General features: G+C 42.4%; 2 protein-coding genes across 2 annotated transcripts in view; both read right to left on the reverse strand.

Annotated features, from left to right (window-relative positions):
- The window catches only part of LOC142886984 (E3 ubiquitin-protein ligase rnf213-alpha-like), a 28,462-nt gene extending 19,897 nt beyond the window's left edge, over positions 1-8,565 (reverse strand). Inside the window, exons 1-17 of the mRNA XM_076024281.1 lie at positions 8,375-8,565; positions 7,566-7,689; positions 5,185-5,840; positions 4,696-5,109; positions 4,071-4,180; positions 3,878-3,977; positions 3,635-3,780; positions 3,359-3,526; positions 2,950-3,149; positions 2,531-2,832; positions 2,184-2,443; positions 1,857-2,075; positions 1,442-1,634; positions 1,303-1,358; positions 774-948; positions 507-665; positions 50-148 (exon numbers count right to left, since the gene is read on the reverse strand). Coding sequence (XP_075880396.1) covers positions 50-148; positions 507-665; positions 774-948; positions 1,303-1,358; positions 1,442-1,634; positions 1,857-2,075; positions 2,184-2,443; positions 2,531-2,832; positions 2,950-3,149; positions 3,359-3,526; positions 3,635-3,780; positions 3,878-3,977; positions 4,071-4,180; positions 4,696-5,109; positions 5,185-5,840; positions 7,566-7,665 — 3,357 coding nt within the window. The 5' untranslated portion in view covers positions 7,666-7,689; positions 8,375-8,565. The remainder of the gene's footprint in view (positions 1-49; positions 149-506; positions 666-773; positions 949-1,302; positions 1,359-1,441; positions 1,635-1,856; positions 2,076-2,183; positions 2,444-2,530; positions 2,833-2,949; positions 3,150-3,358; positions 3,527-3,634; positions 3,781-3,877; positions 3,978-4,070; positions 4,181-4,695; positions 5,110-5,184; positions 5,841-7,565; positions 7,690-8,374) is intronic.
- A 3,342-nt stretch (positions 8,566-11,907) lies between these two features.
- LOC142886571 (E3 ubiquitin-protein ligase rnf213-alpha-like) overlaps positions 11,908-18,634 on the reverse strand; it is a 28,460-nt gene continuing 21,733 nt past the window's right edge. The window contains exons 50-69 of the mRNA XM_076023582.1: positions 18,384-18,583; positions 18,173-18,295; positions 17,748-17,858; positions 17,422-17,664; positions 17,246-17,327; positions 17,117-17,151; positions 16,921-17,021; positions 16,690-16,846; positions 16,383-16,557; positions 15,955-16,046; positions 15,601-15,852; positions 15,014-15,146; positions 14,788-14,871; positions 14,524-14,704; positions 13,776-13,977; positions 13,603-13,680; positions 13,309-13,506; positions 13,049-13,138; positions 12,742-12,920; positions 11,908-12,602 (exon numbers count right to left, since the gene is read on the reverse strand). Of these exons, the coding sequence (XP_075879697.1) occupies positions 12,449-12,602; positions 12,742-12,920; positions 13,049-13,138; positions 13,309-13,506; positions 13,603-13,680; positions 13,776-13,977; positions 14,524-14,704; positions 14,788-14,871; positions 15,014-15,146; positions 15,601-15,852; positions 15,955-16,046; positions 16,383-16,557; positions 16,690-16,846; positions 16,921-17,021; positions 17,117-17,151; positions 17,246-17,327; positions 17,422-17,664; positions 17,748-17,858; positions 18,173-18,295; positions 18,384-18,583 (2,870 nt within the window). The 3' untranslated portion in view covers positions 11,908-12,448. The remainder of the gene's footprint in view (positions 12,603-12,741; positions 12,921-13,048; positions 13,139-13,308; positions 13,507-13,602; positions 13,681-13,775; positions 13,978-14,523; positions 14,705-14,787; positions 14,872-15,013; positions 15,147-15,600; positions 15,853-15,954; positions 16,047-16,382; positions 16,558-16,689; positions 16,847-16,920; positions 17,022-17,116; positions 17,152-17,245; positions 17,328-17,421; positions 17,665-17,747; positions 17,859-18,172; positions 18,296-18,383; positions 18,584-18,634) is intronic.

An 18,634-nucleotide genomic window follows, 5' to 3' on the forward strand; every position in this document is an offset into this window, starting at 1 on the left:
TCAGGCAAAAGACAAATATGGAACCATTGCCAAAAGGTGCATTACAAACCGTTTTGTATTTGCCCTCAAAATCCTGTGTGAATGTCTGTCTCCACTCTTTTGTGCAATCCTCATCTTTGAAGTGTATAGCAATTATGTTGTTCCATGTCTGTAAAAGACAAAAAGGATTAAAAGCAGGGAGTAAGCTGGGGAGGTTTAGGAGCACTCAATGCTTGGAATTATTTTTTCAAATGCAATATACGGGATTTATCAGAATGAACTGAAAATCTGCCTTTATTTATAAAGTAGCATCATCACAGTCACGCATGTGAGGAACAGATTTTTAAGTTATGAGACTTTTTAAGTGTTTTTGAGTTGTGACTTTTAAAAGTCACAATTCCTTGGGTGGTTCAATCCTAATTACAGTGAACAAAAGCGAAGGTCTTTAGACTAACTTGACTATTAGATGACATGGAAAATCTTAACTCTTCTAATCTCTTTTTACACAGAATAACAAAAACACTCACTTCAATCTCCTCTTTCGTTAAAAGAGATGATGATGATAATGGCCAACGACTGTACGATATCTGCGGGAAATACTGACTCAGCCAGTTCCTCACTATGTTTGAGGCCCAGAAGATCAATTCTTTTACAGATTGCTTGACTGTTTCTCCCTCTGGGTTCTCCTGAAAAGATCAACATTGACCAACAAGATCAACATAGCCTTTGATATTAGCAAGATTCCATTTTTTTCTGAACTGCAGACATCTGGTTTTCTAATTTAATCTACATACCTGTTGCTCATTATTGTGAACATAATCCAACACTGATGCAAACATATTTATACAAGCAACAGGAACTTCATGGAAATTCTGATTGTATAATGTACATTTGTTTCCTATGCAGAGCTTCTCCAGCAGCTTCACTGCTGTTACCAGGCAGGAATTTCTGTAATTTTCTGTAAAACAACTGCATGCAAAAAAAAAAATCAGCATTTAGAAATACAACAGAAAAAAAGTGAGTCATAAATGTTTTAAAGTATTGTTCAATTTGCATGACAAATCAAGTTAAGAATCCCATATTCTAAACGTTTTCAAATCTTAATTTTTCATCCAGGACTCCAGTCGAGTGGCTGATATGAAGAATTATTGTTTTTGCACCACAAAAGCAAGGCGGTCAAGAGGCAACCTTTGTGACATCACAAAGGCTTGTTTTCTGTTGTATTGTAGGAGGTGAAAGACACCATGTGCATAATATAGGACTGTTCAAGATTTTAAAAACAGTAATTAAAACAGAGTTTACATTTTCAGTAAAATAAATCACCTGTACTTTTCCTCAATGGGTTTTTCTTGTATATGTGACAGAAGACCAGATAGTTGCTATAGGAAAAAAAAAAAGGTCAAGGACTTAAAACAGTCCACAATTACTCTAAAACATTTACTTTCAACTTGTTTCCACATACCTCTACTGTCGTAAAAGAAATTTTGGTTGGAGTCTTGTGGAGGAAAACATGAAGCATGTCCAGAAGTTCAATGTTAAGTTTGACATTACATTCCAACAGTTCATCAAATGGAATCAAATACAGGCAGGATCGCAAGAGAATCGGATCGATTTCTACCAGGTGGCTGTGGGATTTTATTGCATTCATCAATGCCCTGAAAGAATGGCGATAAATGGATGTTATCAATGATCAGTGTACACATGAGCTCAGACAGAGAGAACGTTGAAAGAAAGCTGTATGCCTGTGTAGGTCATCCAGGTCATTGTAGTATTTCAGTGCTGAGTTGTAGGCAGCGTTCATTAAACAAGAATGAATGGCAGCTGAGAAAGAAGCCTACAACTCAGCACTCACAGGCTGTACTTGACCAGACACTTACTTCCTGCCCTGACTGCTCATGCTTAATGATGCCACAGTTGGAAACTCAAGGCCGTCCAAACCTGCCCAGGCCAAGCCAAACTTCTGGTTTCCAGGAGTTTGCATTTCAAAAGGTTTTGTGGTGCCGTTGAGAAGGTGAAGGAGTGGCAGCACCAGGAACCATCTTGGATTTCCCTCTCTCTTCACATCGTTTATCAAAGATACCAATTTGCTTTCCAAGCTACAGCAGCATGAGAACATAGTTATTAGAGCAACATAAATAGTAAGTTACAATTCACAAGTAATGCAATTAGACTTAATGGAATACTGTACAGAATGAAATACCTACGTTCGGAGAAAAGCAACATCTGGGGAAAAATCAGTCCAATACTTGGTGAATTCCTCTTTTTTCAGATTGGGCAGGCACAGTTGTGTGCAGAGATTAAAAGGCTCAGAAGCGGACAATCTGATGTCATACTCTTTGCAAACACTTAGCATGATCACAGCCGCCTTCATTGTATGATCAGTATAGAGCATCTTTCCTTCACCAGTCTTCAATAGCTGAGGTAGCAGGTTATGCAGCATAAAGTCCTTGAGCATCCCTCTCACCTGGAAACACAAAAACCACAATTGCCTTTTTTTTAAAGCATTTGGGCAGTATAGATGATGGAAGATAACGTTAATAACTTTACTCACGTCATCTTTCCCAAAATCTAACGAGTCCCATTTCTTTTGTTTTTCCTCAAACACAATAGGTTCCGCATAGATCTCAAAAAACTGACGAAGCTGGGTCCAAAAATTTGTCAAATTGATGGAAGTCCACTCCCGTAGAAGATCAAATATGCCCTGCAGCATGATTTTCCCTGCAATGTGTCTGCCTTTAATGAGATCCTTCATTTGCGCACCCAAAAACATATCTATAACCTGTTTCATCACGCCCTTCAGCATGCCCTTCGGCTGCTGTAAACAAATGATGTCATCATACTGATGCCAGGCACCTTTATAAAAACATAAGAGCAGAAATAATAATTTCATGAAAGTCACGTCAAAGTCACATATTTAAGTCATGTAACAACGTAAAAAATGACAGCTGAATTAATAAAATTACAAATTACCTTCATTGCTGAGCAGTTTGTGTTTCACAAGCAAACACCTGTTAACAATCTGATCAGTGTGTTTGTAAATGAACTCATCTTTGTATTTTCTCTTTTCATTCCTGTAGACCACGTATTTGTAAGGGATAGATTGACACACTGCTTTTTCTTTTGATGTCATCAGGCTGCCCTCCACCAGAAAGCCATCTTCTCCCAAATCCCTGCATAATTAGGGGAGAAATATACATGTTGACACAATGTGCAAGTTTATAGTCGTCTACCTGGCATCCTCTGATAGAGACAAATCTGTGTGGTCCAATAGTCACAGGTTGAAAGGATGTAAAGCACCATTAGCTGCAGTGGAGGGGGCAAACTGCATCAACTGATTTTTTGTTTTGTTTTGTTAATTTTTTTTCTAGGGTTAACATACCTGGTCACAGTAAGCTCCACGATATTCTCCTTCCATGATCCAATGATGAGCCCAGCCTGGATGAAGATGCGATCTTGAGCTGGATTGAATTTGGAATCCTTGGAGAGAACTGCGTGGAAGTAAATTGTGAGTCTGTCGTGTGCAGCAATGTTTTGATTGCTGGTGGGCCTGATAGGGAAAAAAGGACACAGAAACACGAGGAACGCAAAGACAATATTAAACATCAAAACCTTGTCTGAAGCTTGTGTGTTAAAGTGTCTCAGAAAGGTTCTTCACCTCCTGGGTGGTGGGACAATGGACCCCTTGCTTTCCTGACTGTCTTTTTGACTTTCCTTGTCAGCGTGTGAGCTTTCTGCCGACCCCTGAGTCTCCATGGGCTCTCCTGCATCCTCTGGGTCTACACTGGAGCCACTGCTGTCAGTCTGTAACAGTAAATTGTACAGACATAACGCAATATATAAAAATTCAACTCTTTCTCCGTGAAAAACAAATGACTGTGGTTTCTGCTTCCAGCTCCACCTTTTCATTCCGGTTCAGAGAGCGCTCTCTTGTCTTTGTCATGTCTCCCTTCTTCTTGGAGTCGCTGCTGTCCTTTGCTTGGGCTTTGTCGTCGGTGGGCCTGAATAGAAAAGAGGAAAAGAACACAGCAAAACATTTAACACTAAGACGTTGACCAGCCCACGTGTGCGCAACTGAATTAGAGGTTCATCACCTATTGGCTCGAGAGACGTTGGACCCCTTGCTATCCTGACTGTCAGCATGTGAGCTTTGACCAGGCTCTTGAACCTCCATTGGCTCTTCACTGGAGCCTCCAGTCTCAGCCTGTGACAGGAGATACAATGCAGTCAATCAACGGCAGGTATACACCACCAGTCAAAAGTTTGGACACACCTTCATGCAATCTTTTTTTTTTTATCTTTACAACTTTGTACACTGCAGATAAAGATATGTGAGCAAGATATATGTAAGTATTCAGGCAAAAACATGTTAAATAACTCTGAATATGCCTTTTATGAAAGGTGGCTATTTTGAAGAATTCAAATATAAAACGTGATGGAGTTATATTACTATTATTACTATTATTTTATACTATTATACTTTTACTATTATTACGTATGTACTTTTTTACTTTATTGTTTCCTACATAATTCCATGTGTGTTCATACATAGTTTTGATGCCTTCAGTGAGAAACTGCAATGTTAACAGTCAGGGGAATAAAAGGGTGTGTCCAAACATTTGACTTCTAGTGTAGACCATGAACTCTTTTTCCATGAAAATCACATTACTATGGCTTTAGTTTTTCTACTCCTATCAGTTGAAATATAATAAGAACTACCGTTTGTTGAGGTCCAAAAACCATCTTTAGTTTGGGTGCAGGAGTCACCGTCTGTTTCTGGCCCTCCTCATTCTTGCCCTTCTGTTTGCTTTGTCTTGCTTTGTCCTGTGCTTCCATGTTACCATTCTGGTCCAGGGGGGGTTGTTTTGTCTTTGCTGTGTCTTCTTTGTTCTCAGAGCTCTTGTCTTGTCGATTTGACGTGTTGCTTGGGCCTGGCTGAGTCGTGTCCTTGGTGAGCGATTCGGGCTCACTCCCCGAGAACGTGAGACCTTTTTGAAGTGCGTCTGCAGATTGATCCACAGCAGCGTCTCCTTGACTTTCCCTGTCAGCAGTTGAGCTTTCACCACCCGACTCCTGGATCTCCACGGGGCCTCCTGCCCCCTTGGGATCTACACTTGAACCTCTGCTGTCAGCCTGTAACAATAGCAAGAGACTGTTGTTTTGGGTTTTCTCTTCTAATTACTTTAAATCAATTGAACTGGGTATTACCTGTGGTGGGTTTGGTTCAGCGGCAGGAGTTACCTTCTGTTGCTGGCCCTGCTCCTTCTTGCCATTCTGTTTGCTCCGTCTCGTTTGGCCTGCTTCTGGCTCCACATTTTCATTCTGGTCCCCCCGGTCTCCCTTGTTCTTGGAGTTGTTGCTGTCATTTTTATGTTCTTTGCTGTTGATGGTATTTGACTTTTTGCTTGGATTTGGCTGAACTGTGCTCTTGTTGTCCTCCGGCATGGACTCTTGTGTCACAGTTTCAGAAGATGATGTCAGAGGAGTTTGATCTTGAGTTGATTTTGGCCCATCGCTCCCTCCCTCTTTGGACTCATCTGCTGCTTCCGCAGAGCCTTTCATGTCTACTGTGGCAGCATTGTTTTCACTCAAAGCAATTTGTTTGTCTTCAGGCACAACAGGATCTTTCACCGCCAGAGAACTAGGCTGGCTCTCCATTGACGAGAGATCCTCTTGCACCTTCTTCGTAGTTGGATTAGTGCACTCATCGCTCTTTCGTTTGGGAGATTTGCTGGATTCGCTTTGGTCCTCAGATGGAGCCTCTGTCGCTGCCTCCGTCGCTGCCTCCGTCGCTGCCTCCGTCGCTGCTTTCTCAGCTGCACCCTCTGAATCTGACACCAATGATTTTGGCTGATCTTTTGCATCTGAAATAAAAAATGTGTGATAATGAAGACATGGCCGGATACTGCTAGGGCACCTTGATGTATGGTGTTATCAGATTCAGATTCAGATTCCTTTATTTGCAATTTGTGTAAACACATAAGAATTTGTTTTGCGGTAGTTCCAAGTACACATTCATCAGAACACAGTACACGGAACACAGCAGCCATGGACGGCGCCATCGTAATGATAAGTGACCGAAAAGGGGGAAAACCTGAGCAACATGGGCACCTACTGTATAACAACACTATATAACATAGAAACTCAATGGACTTTCAACGGGCGATAGAAAGGGGAGGTGAGCTGCTGCAGTGTAGGCAGGCAGCCAGGAGCCAGCTGCAGCCATGAGGCGCTTCCACGCAGGCCCCAGCGCCGAAGGCTTGGGTGGAGAATGGAGGGGTGAGTGCATATTTGCATGTGTGTAAGTGTCCGTGGATGAGTGTGTGTGTGTGTGTGTGTGTGTGTGGGCCCGGAGAACCACTTTGCAAGTCACAATCTTGGTGCTTCGTTCCGTAGGATGTCATTGCGATAACACAGCAATTGCTGTGGAGACATCCGTGATTGTGCCCCAGACAAATTCAATAAATCCGCCGGTGTCCGTGAGGGAGGGGGGCGGGGTGAGGATTCAGAGCGTCTAACTGCAGCAATCTCCTGGAGGAGTTGTTCCAGCAGTGACCATGGTCGCGGCTGGTGCGGAGGGGGGCCGAATTACAGATTAGGATTGTTTGGGTCAGGGCGAGTAGTCGCATTCCAAAAGACTCGACTACCCTGTTTGTCCGTCCTGGTCTCCAAAACGATCCATATGCCCTTGCAAAGCCGAAAGCTTCTCCAAAATGACATCCATGTTGTTATCCACATCACGTTTCAGTTCAGAAATCGCCAGTGTCTGAGTGCCAACGGCTCTGTCCACCTCAAAAATCATGACGGGCAGCCTTTGGGGACCTTGGACTGCTGGCATCGTCTTCCAAATTTGTTGATAAACCAGGGCAAAGTATAATCCAATCAGCAGCTGACCTGTTATCATGGTTCTCAATAGGTAGACATCCTCAATATCCGCGACACAACGCGACCCACCACCTCTCACGTAGCCCGCTGCGAACAAACCGTTGGGGCAGACATGGTTCCCCCGGACCCGCGTGTCTCATAGAGATAATCTTGTAAATTGTGTTGAGAGACCAGTTGATCAATTCCATAATTTAGATGTAATGTTCAATAACTAGTTATGCAACTACTTCATAATGGAGGCACTAAATAATTAAATCACAAATAGGAACCACTGGCAATTTTAAAAGAGAAAGTAGACAACTTACTGCATCACTGCCCGTCTTCCACAAAAAAGAAGTAAGGGCAAATAATGAAATATTTGGGAATAGTAATAATTTAGGTGGAAACCGTGGGGATATGTCATCCTGCCTCAATCACAAAAAATAAACTTGATCTTTCACTTTCATTATTCTGCATGTCCCTAAAATTACTGAAATTCAAGTAAACCAGATTTGTCCGTCATCTTAAAATTAAATTGTATAGCGCAGGAACAATAAATTAACAAAATGCAATAAGACACACACTAAACAGTACAATGAGTACAATGTAGAGGAACAAAAGAACTCGGAAAAGGGTTCAAAATAAAATAAAAATAAGTTTGTTTTTGTTTTTTCAAACTGCATGACGAAAATATTCATAATCTTAGATGTGATGCGTTTCCTTACCATGTCCATTTGTCGGCTGGACACTCAGCTTAGTGCCGCACTGGCTGCAAAAGTTCGCTCTTTCTTCCAGGATGCCATGGTTGCACCCTGGACACTTCATTGTAGGACCTCAGTGATCTCTGGCCTGCAATGACAGAAACGCCGTTCAATTCTGCTTCGCTTCTGGCTGACTGTGAGCTCAGTGGAGGAGCTGGAGTGCTCCTTTCACTTAAATTTCTGTTGAACAAGAAACCTCTTTAATTTGGCTTAGTCATAAATGTCAAAATCCAAAAATCGCTGTAAATTTCGTTAACTTGTAGCTTAAAAATGTTTTATTTGTTGTTTAAACGTAACCAAATGTACGGCATCGAAGAGGAAGAACTCGCACATTTAGTATCATGTATGTTGGTTATTTCCATCGTAAGATACGTAACAGGTTGTTGTTGTTTTTTTGTTTTGTTTTTTCAAGTGCGTAGTGATTCCTCTTCGTCTGTTAAGATATCTTTGACCTTTTTATCACGAATTTTGCTCACAAAAACACATGTTTCGCAAATTTCTGTTATGACAGGCTATACGATTCCCCAATCCTGTTAACATTGACAGTTTATATACGAGACATTTGCCGTAAACAATTCTGTGGGTTATTATGTGTGTTTACCGGAAGTACAGAAAGCTAGTGTAGCCGAGTCTTCAAATGCTCATTCCGTGCACGGCACATTAATGCAATGACACGGGCGCTATGTATGACAGCTGGCACCTAGAGAAATAAGCACTGATTTACGCAAAAGGCAGTCAAGTCACTTTTAAGACCCAGCTTGTGGTGAACTTACCCAGAAGTGTCCCTCCGTGGCGGCGGGATGTGCGCAGCGTCACAGGCTTGTTTTGTATCCCAGGCTCTGACGTTACGGAGAGCAGCATTCGGTACTCGCACACCGGGACGAACACCGCAGTAAACGACTCCCAACTCTCTGGATGAACCGAGTCTCGACCGCATTAAAGCAGTCGCACGTCGCATTTCCGCATGGCACCAGGCCCTGCACAGTTTCGTTTTTACTGAAATGGGTGTCAGGTGACCTCGACCTATAACTTTCATGACTCAGTGATGGTGGGGCAATACGAGTTTTAGTGGGAAAAGGAAACTAAACTGGGTCATTATTATTAGTATTATTATTATTATTATTATTATTATTATTATTATCATTATTATGCGGTACACAAGTGTGCGATGTTCTACGAGGATGTAGGACGGTTCTATAATTGAATCTATTTAAATAGAAACTTTATTGTCACTTGTGCTCAGTGTAAAGAATTCCACACCATCAACCATCACCATGCCAACTGTAGCAATTACATTATGACAGAAATCATCAATGTGATAACAAAACAAATGAAAATTTCCTGTCATGTGTGGCTATTTTATTCTATTTTGTTTTTTTTTTTATTTACATATTTGAATACAAGAAAAGGTGATTTATTGTAAAAGTGTTCTCAAGGCTACTGGACTGTAAGTATTTAGCTTTCTATTTGGCTGAAATCAAGGCCACACCCACTTGACTGTGGGTGAAAGAGTGGGAGAGATTTTTTTTTTTAAAGGTCACCTATTATACTAATTTTCGGGCTTTTGTATTCGATGTCTGGCCCCTCCAGAGCAGCAAAACAGGATTTTCCACGCTGAACGCTTTTTAGATTTGCGTATCTCGCGGCTCGTTTCCTCGTATATACTGCATCCCGCGAAAACGGTCTGTTTCACTTCACTCCACTCCCAGCCTTGCCGGTGTACGACCCCGCCCGGCCCACTCCGCTGTGATTGGTCACACTCTTGGTCGCTGCTGAGCCTCACTTCCTCAGTTTGCCGGTGCGGGAGTGAAAAGTAAACGGCAAACTTTACGAAACAGGCACAATTTAAACACTTTACCGTTGTGAAGGCTTCACCCTTTAGCAGCTGTTTACCGGCTAATCCAGCTTCGTACAGACCCAGCGCGGGCTGAGTTACGGCCGCAAGGCGAACCTTAGGTCCCTGGACGTTTTTTGTGCCTTCCATGTACCCCGGAAATATATTTTACTTTGTGTACTGACCGTGTTTTTGTTTTGTATTTTTGCGAGACATTTTAATAGGGCTTAGAATTATTTCGTTTCATACTGTTGACTTACATCAAAACACTGTCGTAGCAGACAGAGAAAATATGTACGCTGAAACGATCACTTCAGTGATAGAGTCGTTTATTATTAGACAAGAATATCTGCACAACTTAAGTCCACACCAAGCACAAAGAAGGAAGAGCTCTATACAACCCATGTTACCATGCTGGCAGCGTGAACATCGCTATAAGGAGTGAAACTTGCGAGTCAAAAACGCTGCCTCTTCAGTTTCGCTGCCAGCAAACACAACACACCTAACAAGCAGAGCATGGAGTTAGCGGTGGTAGCTAACAGTTCATCAACACGATTCAGCGGTTGTACGTTGCAAGTAGTCTTAAAACTAATGTTGCTTGAGGTCTCAATACACTCACAGTCCTCATACATGTTTTCAAATATTGCCGTGGCTGACTATTCTCTCGTCGTCCACCGGCCGAGTCGAGCCCATCTCACTCCCGTTGCCGACCGGACCGGTGTTCCATCGCATCCGCATTAGGCTGAACAAACCTCCAACATTTTCTCTTTTCGTTACACTCAAACGGTTGTGGTCCTTAGTGCTTCGGTAGTCGCTCGGTACTTTTTATTTTATATTTTTTAATTTCCCTGACACCGAAAAAACATTTTCTTGGCGCAGCACATTGCGAGGGCGGAACTATGGGCGGAACCAGTCCGAGAGGGTGCCGGAGCTTGGCCATGAAAGGAGCTCCGGCACGCAATTATGTCACTGCGTTCCCAGTGTTGAAAAAATCTCTGTGAACTGAGCGTTTAGAACCATGTCCAACAATTTGCAGGGCTCACGTCCAAACGTATCATAGGTGCCCTTTAATGACTGGAAGTTTGACTAATCACCAGCATCATGGACATATATAACATTCACATTTACTGGTGAAGGGCACCTGTCAATTCCATGTAGATTACAAACTCTTAATAACATAAACGGCTGATTGAAGAAAGTTACACAGTTTAAAACATAGGCTGGACTTCGAAAATCAGCATCATCGCCATTTACCTCTGTGTAGTTGCCAGGCCCCCAGAGTCCAAGATGACGGGCCAGCCATTTCAATTAAGTTGCTCACCCAGCGCATATGGCGAAAAAGTTTTGGACGTTCCCATGGGGCCCATGCGGCTATGGGCCTATAGAGCATATACAGTGGTGTCTATGCCGTCGCGTCTCTGCAACTCACATGATCTATTTGGCCAATCAAAACGACCCTGGAGAAGGTCACTTCCAGACACGTCAGGACGCAGCCAATCAAAACGAGCTGAGACACAGCACATAAGACGTCGTGACATCATGCAGGGAACAAACTATTTTCTGGTGATTTTCTGGCCTTTATCGTTTATCGACTAAAAGACCGTAACTGAAAAATCTACAATAGAAAGATTTGCTGTGAATCACGTTTCAGGTCCCAGTCGTCCTGTCAGCTGTTTCAAAGGTCTATGGGGAAAATGCTTTTTGGGCCCATTCAATTTTTTTTATTATTATTATTATTATTATTTTTTTTTTGTCTGCAGTATCTCTAGTGGCCACCGAGAAAAAGTGGCGCACCGCCATATTTCCAGTATGGTATCCAGTTCTTATAATTATATCCATGGTAGTTACCAGTTAGTTCTCAGTCCGGATGAATAGGGCGGCCGCTCTGACTCATACGAACAGCGGACCAAAGCCACAGACAGCCCACGGTAAATTATATTGAACCTCCGGTCAGTCCAGTTTTAGAAAAAAAAAGTATCTAGTAATAAATTATCTTTATCATTTATTAGCGACCGCCTAAATAGCCGGCTTTGCATCTTTAAACTGCCATTAAGACCTGCGATGTTTAATGATTTAAGTCTTGTCAAAGACAACGCGTCAAGAAACGGTTGTAACAAAAACGTCATTCAACTCAAAACCGCGGCATCGTCACAAACCCACAAACCTCGTTAGCGGTAGCTAGCTAGCTTTCTGTTTCCGGGAGTCGTTCTTCTTGATCTGTTACGGCAGCGTGTTGCAGTTACTTCCGGGTCCTGTTCAAACTAAAAGGAAGCCCATTGATAATTGAATCTAATGCAGTTTTGAAGATGTTTGAGGTATGAGGCTTGAAAGTTGTGTGTTAAATTGGCATAATGCAGAAAACCCAAGTTTTACTGTGACCCTGCGCTGAAAAAGTGAAGCTTTCCTTTATGAAGATTGAAAAGAACACACAATACGCAGCAGGTGATAAAGAATGCATGGTGATCAAAACATGAATTGAATTGATTTATTTTTCAGAGTATTTAAACTTGCATTGATATTGATATGTCTGCTGGATAGTGCTAAGCATAGTTGGAAAGAATGTAATAATTTGTAGTTAAGGTTAAGGCATTTTAATCTGAGATATTCTGAGTATAATCTGAGTTTTTAAAGACAACTATAGTACCCCAAAATGGTCCGTGCAACTTTTTTTTTAACATGTCAAACAAACAGTATAAAAAGAAAAGAAAAAAAGAACGTCACAGAAGCATACCTGAGGATCATATGGACATCTTTCTAACCTGTCCATCTGGAAAATGGAGTTAACGTGACATTGGCAGAGCTTAAACCATACACAACAAAGCATATAACGTTGGGACAAAAAATACCCTGATAATTTCAACAAAAGTCAAGAGTGAAGAAGAATTGCTCTTCAGTGGCATTATTTGCTCCGCTACTTTTTTCACATTTTTTCACACATCATTTAAGAAAACCATGATTGTAAACTTGTGAAGGATTTGACTTATTTTCATCTTTGACTTTTCAACAAAACACGTTAATGTCGGTGACGCTCCTGTTTGAAGGCAGCAATCAACTTCCAGGCTTCCACATAGTGGGACAGCAGGATCTGCTCTGGGAAGAGAGTGTCCACATCAAGAGGGATGTCCAGGTCTTTACGCTCCATGTAAGACACAAGTGTGTCTTTAAGGCTACAAGGACCAAAAAAAACATTCAAAATAATCATTAATACTTACAAAACACACATGATGTGGATATTTTTTTTTACAAAATATGATTATACCAAATTCACAAGCAAGTGACTTTAAGTTACTGAATTTAAACTTTTACCCCCAGTTTGGTTTAAAGGTGTCAGGCGCATCATGCTTCTTAAGGACAAGCACCAGGAACTCGTGCATCTCCAGCTTGAAACCATCGCCGCTGCTCTTAGAGAGGAAGCCAGTCAGAAGTCTTTGCTCCTCCTCACCCAAGGCCACTTTGTACAAATCTGACACTCCATCAAATGGATCCTGAGCAAGGCAGACAATAAATTATTATTATTAGTAGTAGTAGTAGTAGGAGGAGGAGGAGGAGAAGGAGCAGGATTAATACACTTTTTTTCAACATTATTTTTCCAGTACCCTTGTCCCATGCCTACCCTCTTGAGTCGCAGCATATTTTCTGATTTAAGGGACATGAGCAGCTGCCACAGAGCCACGCAGTGCTTTAGACAGCAAGTGCTGAGGGTCTGTAAGCAAAACAGGAAGAAAATATCTCACGTGGGCTTATAAACACTCGCTAAAACTTTGTTCATTTAAATCCAACAATCTCTCAAGGACACACACGTTTGCAGATTGAGTAATAAAATCTAATTAAGCTTAGAGACAATAAGTTTTTCTCTCTCTCTGATAGGTTGACCTTGAGGATGTGCGGCGCCATCTGGTTTCCCATCTGCAGCTCCTCCTCCAGGTAGCAAGATAGCTGCATGTGAGGCTCTCCCCCAGTCATGGCCAGGAAACCGAGGGCTACTTCCAGCGTGGACAAGGCGTCGCACACTTCACTGTATGAGTGCAGCTCGCCAGCTACGTCAGACAGGATGAGAGTCTGGAGGGGCTCCTGTTGGCACATGAGGTCAACATGTTAAGCTCACTGGTGAGAAATAACCTGGCCCTCTGACAAGGGATCTAATTGCCATTGCAGATCCCGACTTACTTGCGGTACTTTTGCTTTTATGTCCCTCAGGATGATCTCATAGTTTCGGTCATGTCTGTTTACGAGTGTTGGAATGCCCTGTGGCAAAGCAACGGCCATGAGAAACTTCAGTTATTTATAACAGTGTCAAATGTAAAATCTATCAAAAGGATGGACAAAAAAAACATTCTCACATTCAGAGTGATGAGAGGTTTGCCCAGGAAGAAGCGGGCCAGGATCTGCTGCTGGATCTTGGGCAAGTCATACTCGTGAAGAGTCTCTTTGCCCTTCTCAATGCTGTACTGGGTGTTGGCCAGAATCAGGGGCATCAGGTCTCTCTCCAGCTCGTAACGAATTACGTGCAGGTCAGTGAGATCCGAGGGACTTACTTTGTAGCTGCAGGAGGGGAGAATCCAGGTGAGTACGGTAAACTTGCACTGTTTTGAGGTTGTTTGCGTACACAGAATTTTTCAGCGTTTTAGCTCACTGCTACAAGACGGCAGAAGCCACACCTGTCTGGGAGTGTGATCATTGACCTGGGAGATGCATCAATGCCCTTAGTGACATCACAAAGGTTTTGTTTTTTTTCCTGAAATGTGTTTAAGTGTTTCTTCTTTTTTTGTTGTTGCTTTGATTACGCTTTTTTTAATGACACTGGGACCAGTGTGGAGCAAACATATTACATATGTTTTGCAAACTTGTGAGGATGTAATTGACTAATTTCTGGTGAGCCAGGCTACAGACACACATTATTTATTGCAAACGTTATAATAAAGTGATTTGCATGTGTGCAGTTTTGCAGTTGTCTGCACTAAGGGACATTATAGCTTTCAGCATGATAAAAAAATAAAAAATGTCACAAAAACCAATGCTACCATAGACAGTAGTGTGAGGCAGGGGAGAAGTCTGCAGTTAAAAAAAATAAGCCATGAGCGCCCCCACCTGGTCTCCTCTCCAGAGTGTTTGTCCATACAGTAGACCAGGTCATTGTGCAGAGCGATGAGGTAGCTGACAAGCGCCGTGGAGCACAAACCCGGGCCTCGACGGCGAGGTAGGAGCACCATGAAGTCACTCTTGAAGTCCAGGTCCTCTTGACAGTACTCAGCCGGGATCTTAATCTCACCTGAATGTCAAAACATGTTGCGTCAAATCAAAGCAGCGATGGTTGACAGTGGGTCACAGCAAGCAGAGGAAACAGCTGTTTACCGTTAGTACCCAGAGAAACTCTGAGCTGATTCCAGGTTGTCAGGAACATCTTGATGTGCTTCTTGTACCAGTGCTTCAGCGACTCTACACAAATAAAACGCAGCCCGGATTACACATGCACAGTGGGAGGGGACCTCCACCATGGTCTCCTTGCATGTTTTATCACCTCCCTTTCAGAGAGAGAGAGACATAAGGGTGAAACGCTGTCGGTGAGTGCTTTCAGTACCTGCTTTCTGAGTGCGGAGAAAGTCATCAATTGTTTTGCAGGGCATCTCAGTGACATTCTGGAACGTTTTAACCAGATCCCTCTGGAGCATCAGGATTTCAGGAAGGTGTTTGACCATCCGTAGCTCAGCCTCCTAAAATCACACACAACCCAATCAGTTGGAGCTTTGTTCATCTTGGTAAATAATGTTATTATGTTAGTATGAACATAATCTACAAGTGATTGCAGAAGTTTGTAACATTTACTAAAGTGCACTGTAAATAAATGATCTTATAGATGGTTTCATGGTTTCTACCATTAGGTTTTTAGTTCTGGGTTAGAGACATAGCACAAAAGTTTCTTTTTTTTTCTTTCTTTTATACACTACAAATATTTTCTTTATTTTTATTGCCTTATTTCTTTTAATTTATATCATTTTCCATATTTCTGCAACTTTTTTTCAGTTGCTTCTGTAATAATGCAAATGTCCCCACTGTGGGATTAATAAAGGCCTTCTATTCTAAATTAGCTTAGTTTAGCATTAAGTATTTCAACATTTTTAAGTCATGGCATGCTTATAATATTGCAAATGATTTTATTTTTTTTACCTTATGCAGAAATCTCCACAGCACAGGCAGATTGTCTCTTCCGTCGTTCTGCTCCACACAGTGCGTGAGGCTGAGCAGAGAAACCTTCTCCCTGCAGCTCCACAATGACGTACTGTGGATCAGAGATGTCTGTGGGAGCAAAGCCAAGAATAGACGAGGGTCCCCAAACAAGAGCTTCATGACGGGGTTGGCGGAGATGCGAGAGTCGGCCCGGATGAATGTGTTGATTTCCTTGAGCTGTCGATCCAAGTGCTGCGATGGGAAAAGCGACGAAGCTCAGGATGTTGTACTTTGACACGAGAGGGGATATTTTGCATTCATTAGAAGAGACAGAGTGAAATGTTTGTGTTTCACCTTAAGCTTTGGCGTGATGATGCCGTTGCTCACTTCTACTTCCCACAGGTTTCTAACATCTTTGTTGCGGAGATGGCTGTTTTGATCAGGCCCTGCAACACAAGATCAGTGATTAAAAGCACAAGGTAATCCAGAGATCCCTCTGTAGTTGGCCAAGTAATCATAATCTATTGGCATTGCACATAATTCATAGTTGCATTAAGTTGCAATTAACAGTTTAACTTAAAACTACAGTAAAATTAACATCCCAAAATACACGTTGTGTTCACTGAGATAAGAAAAAAATCTACAAATACCATTCATTTCTACCATTAGAGGAAACCCCCTCCTCTTTCAACCAGTTTCTGTTTTATTTTTAGCTTATTTTTTTTTATTAAGTATGACACCATCAAAGGCAAGTGACCGTGGCTGCAGGACAATATCCTTACATCTTTGTTGCTGATCAGGTCCCAAGAGACTGCTGATAAGAAGGTGAACAGCACTGACTGTGTCATCTGTTCCCTTTCCCAGGGACCGGATGAGATGTTCCAAGTCCTTTCGCAGGTGAGCAACCAGGAATGCAGCAGTGTCAGGGACTTGTGGCTTGATAATGGCAGAAATATGCTAAACACACACACACAAATAAATAAATAAGTGCAAATATCCCAAACAGTTGCATTGCAAAGGCATAGGATGTTCAAACATTTCTTCTTGTGTGACCAGTTTACTCATGTAGCTTTGACCACTCAGAAATACCTGGGGGTGGCGCCATGCACCGAGCAGCATGGCCATGTGAGTCAACATGCGCATTGTGGTGAAGGCAACAGGGGAAATGCCCTTTGTGTCCCGCATGTCTGCATTGTCCCTGCGATTTGGGTCTCCAAGGATGTGTCCTCTCTGTGTGCGGTCGCCTCTGTTGAAAGACAACACAAACATTGTTAGAATATTTTTCTCCACAGTGCATTTTTGCACCAATTATTAACTCACTGGTTGTGAGCAGCCTGAAATCCTGCCACAGGCTGGTGATTTAATCCTCCAATCTCAGCATCACAGTCTACGCAACGGCTTTTTTCCATTGGCTGGCCACACTACAGCAAGGAAAAACAGATTATATATACTGCATAGAAAAGATAAAATTAGGTCTTGAGTATTGAAAAGTCTAAAGAGAGGTAATATTAAATACTTCTCCAACAGTGCAGGGGTGTCCATTCGGACAACCTGTGGCAAGAGTAGAATCAAATGTTGCCTTAAAAAGTGCTGGGCATGACACGTGATAATCTGGAGTCTAAAAATTTTCAATTATTTCACTTACAGTACCACCGCAATGGCAAATGTGCAAGAGCTTGCTGAGCCACTGCCAACATGTCATCTGCCATCGTAGGCAAGAAGGCCATCTGCATGTTGGAGACAAAATGACGTTGAGCTCACTTTCAAGAAAAACGAACTCCTTGCTGTGAGACATTCAGCAACTGCTGAAAACATACGTACTTGCATGTTGCCAGGCTGCATTGCCAGGTGTTGCAGGGGAGCCAGGATGCCCTGGGCTCCACAGAGCAGGACAGCCTCTAGGTGAATAGTCAAGTCCACCAACACACATTGTGCAGCTGGAGCCCCAGGTTGAGCAGCCAACAGCCCAAGTTCGTTGGTCACCAGAGCCTGGGCGAAGGCCTTTAGCGGCGGGTTGGTCAGGAATTTAGAGGCCTGAATGAACGTTTTCAAGGTTTCCAACAGCTGCAAAAAGAAAGGTTCATGAATAAATCTATACAAACTTTACAAACAGATCAATTTCATGAGGTTCTACTATGAGTATGTACTTCGGGCTTGGGATGGAAGCGAGTGCTGGCGTCTCTGTAGAGAGTGGTGACTTCTCTATGCAGCGCCAGCAGGAGATAAACTGTCTTCTGCTGTGGTGAACACCCACAGCCCTGAGAACAAGAAGCACAAGAAAATAATAGACAGTGAGGTTAGCTGACACTTTCTATAACAATCACAGTGGTGTTAATGGTGTTAAAGCATGTATGCTGTATTGCTGCCAAGTCACAAATAGGTTGTTTTCATTATCACAAAGAATAAGTATCAAGTTCAAAAAGATACATTTTCAAATGTATATGTCGCAGTGGAAAAATCTCAGATTCTAATGCAAATAACAAGGTAATAATGTAAAACTTGCTTCAATAATGGGATAGAAAGCAGGGGGTAATGAAACAAAGCAGGTGTGAATCTAACCAAAAGAATTTACCTCACAGGTCGAATCCAGTCCGCCTGCCTGGCCTTCCAGGACTACTTTTGCAACAGCATCTCTGATAGTCTTGTAATGCTCCCCACACACGAGGTACTGATCCACAGGGGAAACTTCTTCACTCTGGATGAAATGGAAACTCAAAACATTATATTGAGATATTCCAAATGCAAATGGTCAGAGGTAAAAGTCTCACTGTGAATAACGCAACCTTTAGGAGAACTTCTTCAGGGAACAACCAGCGCACTTCTTTCACGTTCAGATGTTTCAGGACAAACTCCACCCCATGGTCACGACCGATCTTTCGGATCAAGTACACTCGATACCAGTCATTCCTAGTGCGCTGACACAAGTTCACAACACTGTCCAGGAAGTTGTTGGTTCCCGTTGGATTTTTCTCTGTCGTTTGAGCTTTTGGTTTATTGAAGAAAAAAAGGGGGGGGAAATTTCATCAGATTTAGT

This window comes from Nelusetta ayraudi, unplaced genomic scaffold (genome assembly GCF_046127955.1).
Source record: "Nelusetta ayraudi isolate G7.1 ecotype Tasmania unplaced genomic scaffold, CSIRO-AGI_Nayr_v1 ptg000016l, whole genome shotgun sequence".
Lineage (NCBI taxonomy): Eukaryota > Metazoa > Chordata > Actinopteri > Tetraodontiformes > Monacanthidae > Nelusetta > Nelusetta ayraudi.